The following is a 13,962-nucleotide window of genomic DNA, read 5'->3' on the forward strand; positions in this document are numbered from 1 at the left end:
TATCTTAATTGATCGTTATCATCATCCAATAGCTGACCACTACACTCATCATCTTCAAAACTCATCACCGTCACAAAATTTCTTAAACCACCATTGTGCTGTGCATTCAGCAGTGATTCCTGGATGAAGCACTTCACTGATATTGCGAGCTGTTTCAGCAGCTTTTCAGCTTAGCTTGAATTTCAATAATAAAATTGTGAGAATTTGCTTTTTTTCCGTCTTGTATTCAACGTTCTGAAAAAAAAGACAATTGTAACGATTGTAATTTAAACAATGAGAGTGAAAAACACTCTTTAAAATGATACATAAAGTAAAGGTATTATAACAAAAACTTATTTGAAAATACATCGTTTGAAATCAAAATTAAAAATTTCTGCAAGAACTTTCATGTCACAAAGAGCTAAAAAAGATTTGTTTTATACAGAAAACATATATATATACATACATATATATATACATATATATATACATATATATATATATATATATATATATATAAGGAGTAAAAATTAAGTTTACAAGCCAAAAGCTTCTATAAATTTAAAGCATATGTAAATATTAATATTTATATAGTAATCCCAACCAAATAAAAAAGCTCAATACAATCAAAATAGGAAACAGAGCTTGCCATAGAAGAACACAATTAAAGACTGTAAATTTTATTTTACATGAATTTATTGTTCTATAGTATATTCAAATAAGAAATATTAAGATTTTCTTAATCCACAAAAATGTGTTGTCAGAGAAAAGATATTAGTAAATGAATATTATAGCGAAACTATAATATTCATTTGGCATAAATTGAAACTGGTCATAAATGAAAAAAAAGTTTCAGTGCAAAGAGTTCATGAACTGGAGAAAAGAAATAAAAAAAAAGTCATTAAAAATTTAAGATTAAAAATCCAGATGAAAGCATATGGAATGGTTATGTATTTCCAAAGCGAAATGATCATAAGAGTCAATGTTCTCATATGAAGAAGTCAGATTTATAATGTTGACAAATAGATCCAAATTAAAAATATGTGTAATCCAAGTCTGCAGAAAGATCTTGTTTGCAAGCAGTCAAGAAATAAAGAGTATTTTGAATCGTTAAAGTTTTTTTTCACTTAGGGAACCAGCGTAACAAATCTTTCATTTTCGTTTAAAAAGTTTAGTAATGACGGAAAACTTGATTTCAAAAATACAATGAAAGTGAAATACAATAGAAAATTTGTCTTCATGACCAAGACAGATTGTCTTTGAAATAATTAGGTTATGCATAAAAAAAATGCATAATTGAACAGATGCATAGGCATAGCATGATTTTTTAGTAGATAGAAGAAAGAAATGGATGAAAAAATATTGGCACTAATATAGATATAATCTTAATAGCAATACTACTACTACTAATAATAATAATATTGTTATCAATGGTAATGAAAATAGTAATAATGATAATCACGGTATGAATAATTATAAAAGGAAATAACAATAATAATATTGACATACAAGCTAAAAATAATTATAATAAAATTAACAGTAGTTATAATATATAGATAAATTTAAAATAAATCATAGGATTAGAAAAATAGAATTTAGATTTCAAATCTTATTTTTATAATGTTTGGGAAAGTCTAGAAAATTATTCCAAGATTATAATTAAATATACAACTATTAAAAGGAGGCTAAAGAATCTAAAGAACTTCAAAAGAGGATTGTCACCTTATGGGCAATCAAAGTGATTAGTGAGGTGAAGACTCAAGAAATTAAACTATAAAGGAAGAAATAAGGGTTAATTTCTCAGAAAGTAAGCTTATCAATGTTTATGTGAGATGTGGGAGTTATTTAAAATTAGTAATTAGGTAGTTTACAGGATTTAATAGAGGCTAAGTCATTTCAAAGTTGCTGCATTTGTATTTTGCCTCATGTTTTATTGAAAAATTAGTTCAATTTTTGTATTGATCATATTTAAATTGATAATATTCAATTTATGCCAGTATCAGCAAATTCATAGCTTCACTATAATATTCATTTGCTAATATCTTTCCTCTGATTAGAAAAACGCATTTCTTTGAAACTGCGGATTAAAGAAATCTTATTTGAGTATCCTATCAAACAATAAATTCATGTAAAGTATAATTTAGTCTTAAATTGTACTCTTCTCCCTCTCTCTCTATATATATATATATAAACTCAATGTCTGTATATGTGTGTAATGTTTGTGTGCTCTCTGCAGCAAGAAAGGTTAAAGAATGTACATAAAATCTAAAAGTGTATTTTCATGTATAATTTACTGAGGAAGTATTTCTGAATCTCTAAATGTACCCCTATGGGGGCTATCAGAACATAACTACCTTAAAGCTTCAAATATATCCTATTTTTATGAAATTCAAAATCATTTCAATACAGTTTTTGGAGAAGATAATGAAAGTGGTCCTAAATCTCGAAGTTCTGTCCTAACTTGAAACTCCTTCCAAACTTCAGTTATACCCTATTTTGATGAATGTTATATCACATGCATAAAATTCTCCAAGAAATACAATGGAAGTGATCCAAAATCTCCACATTAACCTATCTCTGAGTGACCCATTGAGACAGAACTCTTTTAAAACTTCAAATATGGATTTCAGATTTAAATGAAATTCAAAGACACCAACTCAGAGTTTTTCAACATTTTAGCTTCTTCCAAATATATTAGAGGTGAATTGGATGGGGCTGTAAAGAAAAGTAATATGGTGTTATGAGTATTGCAGAAAAATAATAGTGATCTTTGAAAAATAATTAGTAGTGATCCTAGTTTTGCATAATGTAAAATCAAGCAGTTTGAAGAGGATGTTGTTGTCAGTCAATATAAATTTATTATTACTTGGAATATACATATGGATGTTGTCAATATAAATTTATTATTACTTGGAATATACATATGGATGTTGTCAATATAAATTTATTATTACTTGGAATATACCACTTGTTTTTATATATGTACTTGAAGAATGCCTGTTCCAGCTTAGCTTCCAGTATATAGGTAAAAAAATTAGTTTATTTGTTGAAGTACAACTTGTCTCATATATTTTTTGTAAAACTTTACTTGCATATTTGTCCTTGAATATTATATTTAACTTATATATATATATATTCGTTTTTTTTGGTAAATTTTACCAAAATTAGTTGTTTTGATTTTTACAGTAAGATTTTATTTGTTATGACATCATATTATATAAGATTTATTTATTTATTATTTATTTGTTGTGACGACATAATATATAACATTTATTTATTTGTTGTGACATAATCATTTGGTTCAACATACTGGCATGTATATTATTTAATTGGGATTCATTATTGAGATGAGTATTATTTATTAATTTATTTATTGTGGCCTATTATTCTCATCTTTCTTAGTTGTTGTTTCACGACATTTCGGCCAACTATTCCTTTGGCAGGTGGTAACCGCAACGGGATAGAAACTCTGAATCTCCTAACTGCATCCTTAGAAATTACTGCCTTCCATAGTTGTTGTCGTCTCACCACATTTTATTCGGCTTACTTGGCCCAAAACGTAGTGAGATGACAAAAACTATGGAAGGCAGTAATTGCTGCGAATGCAGTTAGGAGATTCGGAGTTCCTATCTCGTTGTGGTTACCACCTGACGAAGGCCAGAGGAATAGTTGGCCGAAATGTCATGAAACAACAACTAAGAAAGATGAGGATGATAGTCCACAATAAATAAATTATTGCTGGCATGTGTTGGACGACTTTAAGAAATTAACCTTTCAAACCAACCTATCTCTGGACAAGTCTTTATTTATCCTTCGGGTTCATTTTTATCACTTGCATCTTCTCTTTACTCCACCCTTGTTACCACAACTGTTCTACACCTATTAACCCAAAAACTGTCATCCATTCTTCCAACATGGCCATACCATCAAAGTTTACTATTCTTCACGCATTGCTCTATCATCTATCATCATCAAAACTAAGCTTGTCTTTAAGAAACACATTGCACATAAATTATTCTTATATCATTTCCCTCCATGCAACCCATGTCCTCAATCCTCACTGGACAACAATAAGAAATATATAATAAGATATAAAAATAAATTACTACTTCTCTGTGCAATATCAAGTAGCTCTGCTAATAGTGAATAAAGCTGTTTAATAAAATGAGCAAAAATTGTCTTCAGAGTGTTTGCTATCATAGGCATTTGCTATCCGACTGTCGTAGGTGCACACAAGCATCTCCAAACGGATGTGCACCAGGTGACAGTAAGTAATAGCATGAAAATCACTTCAGACACAACCAAATGAAAACTCAAAATTTGAAAAAACTTTAACAAATAAAACAAAATAAAGCAAAAAATTTTCTTTTGAAATTACTTTCTTTTTTATTACGATTTCTGAGTCATTTGTTTCAACTGGATTTTTGCATTTCTTGGGCGGCTCACGAAATTTTGAAGTATCAATAACTGGGGCAGGTTCAAGTGGTTTAGTTTGAACAGGAAAATAGTCTGTGGCTTTGATCTAAAAAGAACAAACAAAACAAAACAAAACATTAATCTCCAACTTTTACATGTACAATAAATATTTCATTTGTTCAGTAATTTTAGCAATATTCTTTTGTTTTTTTTTTTAGTTGTTTGTTAACTACTGATTGGATTTTCATGAAAATTTTAACTGGGATTTATCTTTGGATAAGAAAACACCTATTAAATCTTGATCATTTGGATTTAAATCTTGAAATTTACAAAAAGAAGAAAAAAACACACACACAAAATAATGGCAGTTTCTGTGATGGAAAAAATGTAAAAAAAAGTGAAAAACTTACTGGGCTGTTTTTATTTGCAGTACCATCATTAGGAATGAACTCACGCCTCACTTTTGGTCTGTAGACAACATTATCTGAGAATTTGTCATTTTTACCCAAGAGAATGTATTCCTCTAATTTAGTTATTCCTTCTTGTGCTTTTATTCTGTTTGCATTGTCATCAAACTGAAAAGAAAAAGAAGTCAGTAAAGCAAGCCATGATCAGTCATAAGGTATAATTGAAACATTATGACTATCGATGTCAGCAGTGGCTCAATATTATTGGTTAGCTTGATCATGTGATAAAAGAAGAGATTTGAAGTTGGATTTTCAGTTTCAGCTTATACTTTAGTAGATATACATGCATCGACTTCGATATGACATCCAGAGGTGAAGCCCCAATTTGGGAGCTTTGGGAAGTGTGAAACCACCTTTTAATTGCCATAATTCACAGATCTGTTTGAATGACCTTTAGTACTAATAATACTTATGAAGGTTCCATTGATTGCCTAAATAGAACCTATACTGCCTATAACATTAACGATGAATAAAAAAAAACAACAAACACTTAAGGGTTCAGAACTACTCAATAGAAAGTAACACTTAATTCACTGCCAGACAGATATGACATGTAGCAAATATGTTAGTGTAGAGGTTAGATTCCTTATGCTGTTGATCGCACCCTTTGCGAACAGAAGCCACACTCATAAATCTGAACATAACTCTAGAAGTGTAAGCCATTTTGAGTTTCAGAACAGTTTCAGATGGTTCGCTGTTACACACAAGTCCTGGGAGGTGACTTGTTTGTAGTAGACAGTTCCATCTGAAACTGTTCTGAAACTCAAAATGGCTTACACTTCTAGAGGTTATGTGCCCAGCGTGTGTCTTTATTTCGATGGATCCGAATCAAAATTCGAATTGTGGCAAGTTAAATTTCTGTTCGAATTGTGGCAAGTTAAATTTCTGGGATATCTACGAATCCAAAAGCTACACAAAGTACTACAAACACAACCTGAAAACAGAAACGACCCCAACTTCATTGAAAAGAACGCAACTGTCTTTGCGGAATTATTAGTGTTTAGATGACTGAAGTCTATCACTGATAATGAGAGAAGCCCTGGATGAAAATATTGCAACAATAACTCCTTCTCATGTCTGTGATAATAAAAACTTAGACACCTCCAAGGTGTAATGCCATACTTGTTACACTAATAAAGAAATGCTCTGCTGAGCTAGCCCCGGTTCTCTTTAAGCTCTTCAACAAATGTCCTGCCGAGTTCTACTTTCCTGATAGTTGGAAAATTGTCTCTGTAGTAGAAGTATTCAAGAATTCTGAAGAAAAAACTTACCAATTTAATAATAACTACATTATTCTTCTCTCCCTCTTCACTAAAATCTTTCAGTCAATCAATCAAGTGCTATTCCACCATCTCGTTAATGCTAAACTTCTTTCTGAGCAACAGTATGGATTTAGACAAGCCTGTTCTATTGCAGATATTTTAACCGTTATCTCTGAACACATATTTAATTCACTGCCAGACAGATATGACATCGTAGCAGTAGGACAAAATAAAACATTCCATTTGAATAGCCAGTAGAATAAATATTCATTGTAGTCTAGAAGCATTTACAAATAATATTCTCTAGCTATATATATATATATACACTTGTGCCCGATATTATTCATACCCCCCTTGAAAATTGAGTTTATTAGGTGTAACTTTTGTAAGAATTTATTGTTTACGTCCATATTGATACATATTCTTAATAAACCTCTTCTGATCATTTTCGTTATTTTAAAATCTCGGGATACTTGTAATAAAAGAAATATACAGCTATTTATAAAATCTGCAATGTTCAAAAATAATCATACCCCCTTATTTTTTCAGTATTAATCGAGTTTCTGACTGTTTGTTTTCTGCTTGATTCTTATTTTGAATGCTTTTATACAACCTTTGATTAATTTCATTTCGTTTTTTGCATGTTTCAGAAATTAAAATGATATCAACTGAAAACCAATAAAAGAATAAAAATTATTAGAATGGGGAAGAAAAAAGAGCTTAGTAATGATCTTAGGACTAAAATTGTGAATTCACATAAGGATGGTTTAGGTTACAAGTCAATTTCCAAGAAATTTGAGGTCCCTACAGCAACAGTACAGAGCATCATCAAAAAATTCCAGAGCCACCACACAACAAACAACTTGATTGGTAGAGGAAGGAAAAGGAAACTGTCTGCTAGAGCCACCAGGAATATTGTAAGAAGTGTTAATGCAAATCCAACCACCACTAATAAGGACATTTTAGAAAATCTGGAGTCTTCTGGCATAAAAATATCAAGGCAAACATTGCAAAGGACTCTGCATGAAAATGGTCTGAAAGGAAGAAGACCAAGAAGGACTCCATTGCACACCGGAAAACACCTTGCAGCACGTCTAAAGTTTGCTAGGACCCATGTGAATTCTCCAGAGTCCGTTTTCTCAAGTATTTTGTGGACTGACGAAACAAAAATTGAATTGTTTGGCCATATGGATGCTTCTTACGTTTGAAGTAAGAAACGAGAAGCTTACAACCCAAAGAACACCATACCCACGGTGAAACATGGTGGTGGTAGCCTAATGTTTTGGGGCTCCTTTTCGGCTAGTGGTCCAGGTAGTTTGGTCAAGATAGATGGAACCATGAAGAAGGAGCAATATTTGGAGATACTCCAGAAAAACATTAGACAGGATGCGGAGAAGCTCCATTTAGGACCAAACTGGGTCCTTCAACAGGATAGTGATCCAAAACATACTGCCAAAATAGTCAAGAAATGGTTTGAGGATAATCAAATTAATGTTTTGGAATGGCCTAGCCAGAGTCCCGACCTGAACCCTATCGAAAACCTCTGGCACATATTGAAAACTGAGGTTAAAAAGCGGAAACCTAGAAATTTGAAGGATTTGGAGAACTACTGCATTGAAGAATGGTCAAAAATCAGTGTTGATGCTTGTAAAAACCTTGTTGATAAATATCCCAAACGGTTACAGGCAGTTATTAAGAATAAAGGGCATGCTATTGACTATTAGTAAGAGAGGTATGAATAATTTTGAACTAGTGCCATTATTGTTTTTCTTTGTATAATGTTTCAAATTTGCATAATTTATTTATTTGTTGAGTTTAAATTAAATGCTTATGCTTGATTTATTGTTTGAAATCCCTTTAATATTGTCTACCTTCTGGTTTGAGCAATATTCTTATAGAAATCTCAAAGATCCGAGGGGTATGAATAATATCGGGCACAAGTGTATGTACATAATAAATTTTTTTTATTAAAATGAATAAGGGAAATATAATAAACACGTCTGTAACCAAAACGATGTCAGTTTTCAAGGAGATTACTTTATATTCTCAGTTTTTTCTCTGAATGTAAAGAATTTCATATTAGCAAATATATGCATGTTCTAGTTTCTTAGTTTTTCTCTCTCATTACTTCTTTTTCTTCAAATTTCTTATCTTTTTGTTTTTGATGGGGATGCAGCATCTTTTTGTTTTTGATGGGGATGCAGCATCCTACCAAATATGATGTATTCACCTACTATTTCAAACTCCAACCAAGAGATCTTTTTAGGATTTTAACTGTCCATTAAAGTGCATTTTTTTTTTTTATCTAGCCTGCACTTTGTTTACCAGGTATATTCATTAGGTATTTTTTGAAATTCTTTTTCATGAATTACTGGAATGATGCAGATCTTCCTAAAATTTCAGTTTGTTTTCATGTCAAACATAAGATCTTTGTAATTAGTTATCTTCTCCTCTTCAGCTCTGTTTAAGCCAGCATCATTAGGGACATTGACTTCAACTAGGGTTGCTATTTTCCCCCTCTTGTCTCATATCCTTATGTCAAGTTTAATCGTTCTGCCTTCTAGGTATGTAGTTGTAGGAAATATGTAAGTATTGTCTTCTGTTTTCTTGCTTTCCAGCTGACTACAATCTGATTGTCTTCAAGTCCAACATAAACAAGTTCTTGATGAGCCGTTCCACTTAAGTTAACAAATTTACCGAATTTCCACTACTAGCGATTACTATATTGTCCAACTGACTACTGTACACTCTTAACCCATATCCTCGAGTGGTCTCTGGGCCTTGATAAGTGGTGAAGCCTATGTAAAAAAAAAAAAAAAATTCTTTTAAAGATTTAAAGTAAAAACTATTTACCAAAGCATTTTCTTTGTCTTCTTCATTTATAACCGTCGTCCCATTTGGCAAAGGTTTGAGTTTGTAGACAATGTTATTCGCAAATTTGGTGTTATTTCCAAGTAAGATGTACTGATCAGATTCCGAATGTTTTGGTGAGTTGTCTTGTAGACTTTTTGTTGGAAGATCATTTCCCTTATCATCAACCTTCAAAGACAAAAACGAACAGAAACACATAAATTACTTCTGAAACAAAACTCATCTGAGATATATCACAACAGTTTATAATGTCGGATAAATTAATAGTTTTTCATGTAGGGTTACACTTTTTCTTTCTAAATATATTCAATATGGTAGGTCCTTTTTTGGTTACCAGTATCATTTTTAGGTTGTGGCGTGGACCCTCGTTTGGATAGGGTATAGATGATGGTAATGTTTTTGGAAATATACTACGACCCATACTGACAATCTCATAAAATGCAAATGAAAAAGTAGATAAAAATGATTATGGAAGAGAATGGGTCACCAATTAGCAAGTGCTAAATTCACCAACAAGGTACTACAAATAAAAAAAAGAAAATCCTGATTAATGAAGAAAACATTAAAATAAATTTACAGTAGTGTGAAAGATATTTTGAGTAAGTAAATTGTTAGTTAAAAGTTTTTGTTTCTGAATTTTTGAAGCGAGGATTGGTTATTTGCCAGAGTTACTTGGAAAAAATCCAGTTGATAAAAGTGACATTCTTTTGCAGGTTGTAGGTTTAATCCTTAGTGTGAGCGACCCAAAATACAATTATGAATTACTTAGGACTTCTATCTAGTCATGGCTGACAGAACAAGAGCATGTTACCCCTATGGATTAAGTAAAGGGTTCCATTCGAAATTCCATGCAGATTCCCAAGTTTGACAAAAAGATTCCAGAGTTCAATACATCTGAAGAAGGTCTGAGGTTACATCAACCGAAACATTGTGAAAATAACACTCATGATGAGAACAGTAGCCTGAAGAATTCTAATAATACAAAGAGTTCTTGTTTTTGTAGAAGAATGTTTGTAATGTGGAAGATGACATGAATGTTAGAAATGTATACGTCTATGTTTTTTGTTTGAATTTTCTTATCACTTTGTTTTTGCTGGGGATGGGGCATTCTACTGGATGCCAAACATTCTCCTATTAATTTAGTTACTCCAACCGAGAGATCTTTTTAAGATTCTAACCGTCCCTTTAAGTGCTATTGTTTGCATTTCTCTTGCACTTGATTCACTGAGTATATTCGCCAGATAGTTTTTGAAATTCTTTTTCATTAGCCCAGTTGCTCCCATAATGGCTGATATGATTGATACCTTCTTAAGATTCCATTTTCTTTTCATGTCATACATACGTCCTTGGTATTTTGTCAGTGTGTGTGTGTGTGCAGGTGTGCATGACATTGCACGTTTGTTACCTTGGTGATACTGGTGGAGCATAGGACGATACAGGTACTAGTGTGAACGCACAAACTAAAAGTGGATGAAGAAAGTTCCGGGAAATTCTGCGATTACTAATTAGCAGAGCATTACCATGGTTGATCACAGAAAGAGTCTATCAGACATATGTACAATGTATGTGATTATGTATGAAAGTGAAAACTGGTTAAGGTTGAGGACAAGTGTTGCGTAGTGAGAAATTATATGAGAATGATAGATGGATGTGTAATGTGAGTCTTTAGATCTGATGACCTCAGGTTTAGATCTGATGACCTCAGAGGAAGGTTAAATCTGGACAGTATAGGAAGTTGGGTGCAGAAAACCAACCTTCTATGGTATGGTTAGCTTAAAAGAATGGATAAGAGTGTTTAGGTTAGTAAATTGTCAATTAGATGATGATCATCACCACAAGAAGATTGAAAACATTGGGTAGAAAGGTCAAAAGATTACTTAAAAGGAATTGATTATTCAAGTATTGCTTTACATTAGACTTGAAGATGACCATGCTGTAGTCATTTGAGACGAAGACTCATGGTATCTTGTTCCATAAATGGGATGTTCTAAGAAAGAAACTCCATTTGGTTTTAGGTAAATAGACGGAGAGAATTTAAAGTTCTTGCTGTAAATGCTTTTTTTTTTCTTTGAAAAATGCATGATAATTTCAGAGGAGGGTACATTTCTTCAGCTTACACTGTCTAAAATAATATCACATGATCCCAAGTTTTACAGAGCAGAACTTCTTTGGTACTGATCAAATACACCAGCACCCTACCCAGCCGGCTCTTTTTTTTTTTTTTTTTTTTTTTTTTTACATGATTCAATTTTTAAATATAAATATGGAAAGTAGAAAGTGAACTTTGGATTTTACTTTCAGCAGCCGCATAACTCTTGCTTCCTTTATCGTGTCCTTTAGTCCTCACATTCTAGGAGCAATGTTTTTGGCAAAGAGAGAATCAGAATCTATTTTATCTAAGACTTATTGGCAAGTTTTTGACCTTGAAGTACTATTTTTTTCAGCTCCATACATCAAGTGGCTTCATGCCTTGTCTGGAGCAATTTCCATTAAAAATAAAAACAATCATTTGCAGTTGATTTCTATAAGATAAAACATCAAAATCAAGAAAGTGATTATTTTTTGCAAATAGAGCTCTGATAGTATTAACTTTTTAAGAATTTGGTTATGTATCAGTGATACATAACCAAATTCTTAAAAAGTTAAAATAAAATCAGCTGTGTGATAAAATCACTTACCTGTGGATCATCAGGTCTCATAGGTCGGCATTTATATTTGATATTGTCCTGAAATTTATCGTTTTTACCAAGCAGGATATATTCGATATTTGCATTGTTCAAGTTGTTGAAGTCACTCGAGAGTGTTGTGGTAGGACCGTCTAATCTTTTCTTTCTCTGCAAACAAGGCTCAAACTGGACATCTGTAAAAGACAATAATTGGATTTGTTTGAGAGCGGGAGAGAAGGAAAAAGAAGGAAACAGATGAAGAAGAGGAGATAGATGGAGAGGGAGAGATATTTATGGGAACAATTAAGTGGAATAGTATTATCTTCCTTTTACTAATGTGATCAAAGCAATTCGGTGATAACATGTTCCACATATGAAAAATTCTTGAAAAGAAACTGTCCATAAAAATTCCATTTGATGTTAAGAAAGTTCTTTGTGGTGATGGTAGGAACACAAGTTCTTTCTTTCAATATCTTTCAAGGAGGAACCAAAGATTGGAACCGAGTTTAGCATCTTCCATAGAAATAATGGTAGAACAGAAAAAGACTAGCAGCACCTCCCCAAATGTGGCAGCAGTACACCATCTTAGGCGGTATCTAAATTCTATGTAGTTGGAGGATTGTATCAGAAGTCAAGTAAATAAGTCTCAGAAAAAAATCAAATGAGGTTGATGACCTTTGTGGTGTGATGCATGCACTCGGGGATGTGTTGAGAGATTGTTTCCCTTAGGGTACAAGATGGTCATCTTTAAATTCAATGTCAATTTGCCATAAACCATATGTCATCAAATTTTATCCATTTCATTTATTTTCAATCCTCTCATAATATTGATCATCTTTCAACTGACATCTCGTTAAACCTTTTAATTTAATGGTGGCTCGTTAGTAAGCAAAAAAAGGGGCAATCTTTTCTGGAGTGCACATTTATTTTTTGCTGTGCCAAGTTTAATGTTCACCAGTTAGACTATTCGTGTTCAGATGTTTTCATCATTTGTCACTTATTCTTACATTTTCAGTAACAAAATAAGTCTTTATACAAACATACAGGTGTCTATACATGTTTTTTTATCGCGTTGTCTAATGCCACTGTTTCAAGGTATCCGTCAGTGGTTTCATCTGTTTGACTAAGACAAATAAAAACTTTTCATAAATGCATTTCAGGTAAAAAAACATAAATACATAAGTTTTTTTTACCTGAAATGCATTTGTTCGAAATTCAATTATACTGTACACGTCTACTGTTGTCTTTTAAGATGTTTGCCTCACTGAATTGCTGTTGAGATGGAATAACAACACTTGAACGACAAGAAATTTTTGTAGCAAATGGACCAATTCTTTGATTCCAGACCAAAACAAAATATCTCTGGTTGGCATCTTGTAATACATAGCTGAAGTCTAGTTTTGTTGACATGTCGTAAGTTGTTGCTCAGTGAATAGTGACGTCTCTTTCTTCTTGCCTCAGTTGTCTCTTTTTTCTTAATAAAATGAGAGCACAAAATAATCTGGCGCTTAACAATATTCTTCTCCAGTATACAGCATACATAATACCTCCAACTCATCCTCCAGAGATGGATGGGAGCAGGTATCATAAACATCATCTCTTTCTCTTATGCAATCGAGAAAAGAGAAAGATTTGATCAGCTTATCTGTTACATGACAGACAATTTACAAAAATATAATTTCTACCAGAGTATCTGTAACTAAAACACCAGTCTCTCAACCAGTGGGTCCGGTGATGAGTTTACAAAATTTTTACAAAATGCTGTTACACCAATGAATCATCGGAAAGGACTGACGATGGCAAGATTGAATGAAGGCACTGGTATGCTTCCTGGTACTGGGCATCATAATATCAAGGTATCAGGTGTAGATTGCATGTACCATTTTTATCGCAATGATCTACCACAGAACGTGGCCACCACACTCAATTCTGAAACAAGCATCTTTTGGCGTGGGAACCAATTTCCTATCAGTTGATGAGAATCCAGTTTAATGGAGCAATCATCAGCATCAGCATCAGTCATCCATGCATTAATGTTCAATGTAGTTGAGGACAAAAATCAATTCTATCATGATCTTCAAGCAGCTGTAGGTCGCATCCCATTTGGTGATTATCTGATGGTTGTGGAATGCCTCAATGAGGATGGCAGATGAGAATTTGAGACATGTGCTAGGATATTTTAGTTTGGACATGCGGTGTGAAAACAGCAACCGACTCCTCAGCTTTGTTACTACACCTGCTCACTTTCAGCAATCACAGTCATTTCATAACACAACAGTAATTACAAAATATTTAAAAACA

At 32.6% G+C, this 13,962-nt stretch overlaps 1 protein-coding gene across 2 annotated transcripts in view; it reads right to left on the reverse strand.

Moving 5' to 3' along the window:
- Nucleotides 1-13,962, reverse strand: part of LOC145260595 (uncharacterized) — a 58,291-nt gene that overhangs the window by 35,263 nt on the left and 9,066 nt on the right. For both annotated transcript variants that reach the window (XM_080118871.1, XM_080118870.1), the window contains exons 2-5: nucleotides 11,674-11,855; nucleotides 8,978-9,163; nucleotides 4,806-4,970; nucleotides 4,358-4,501 (exon numbers count right to left, since the gene is read on the reverse strand). In XM_080118871.1, coding sequence (XP_079974997.1) covers nucleotides 4,358-4,501; nucleotides 4,806-4,970; nucleotides 8,978-9,163; nucleotides 11,674-11,855 — 677 coding nt within the window. The remainder of the gene's footprint in view (nucleotides 1-4,357; nucleotides 4,502-4,805; nucleotides 4,971-8,977; nucleotides 9,164-11,673; nucleotides 11,856-13,962) is intronic.

This window comes from Euprymna scolopes, chromosome 36 (assembly GCF_053919585.1).
Source record: "Euprymna scolopes isolate OS-2025 chromosome 36, ASM5391958v1, whole genome shotgun sequence".
Taxonomy (NCBI): Eukaryota; Metazoa; Mollusca; class Cephalopoda; order Sepiida; family Sepiolidae; genus Euprymna; species Euprymna scolopes.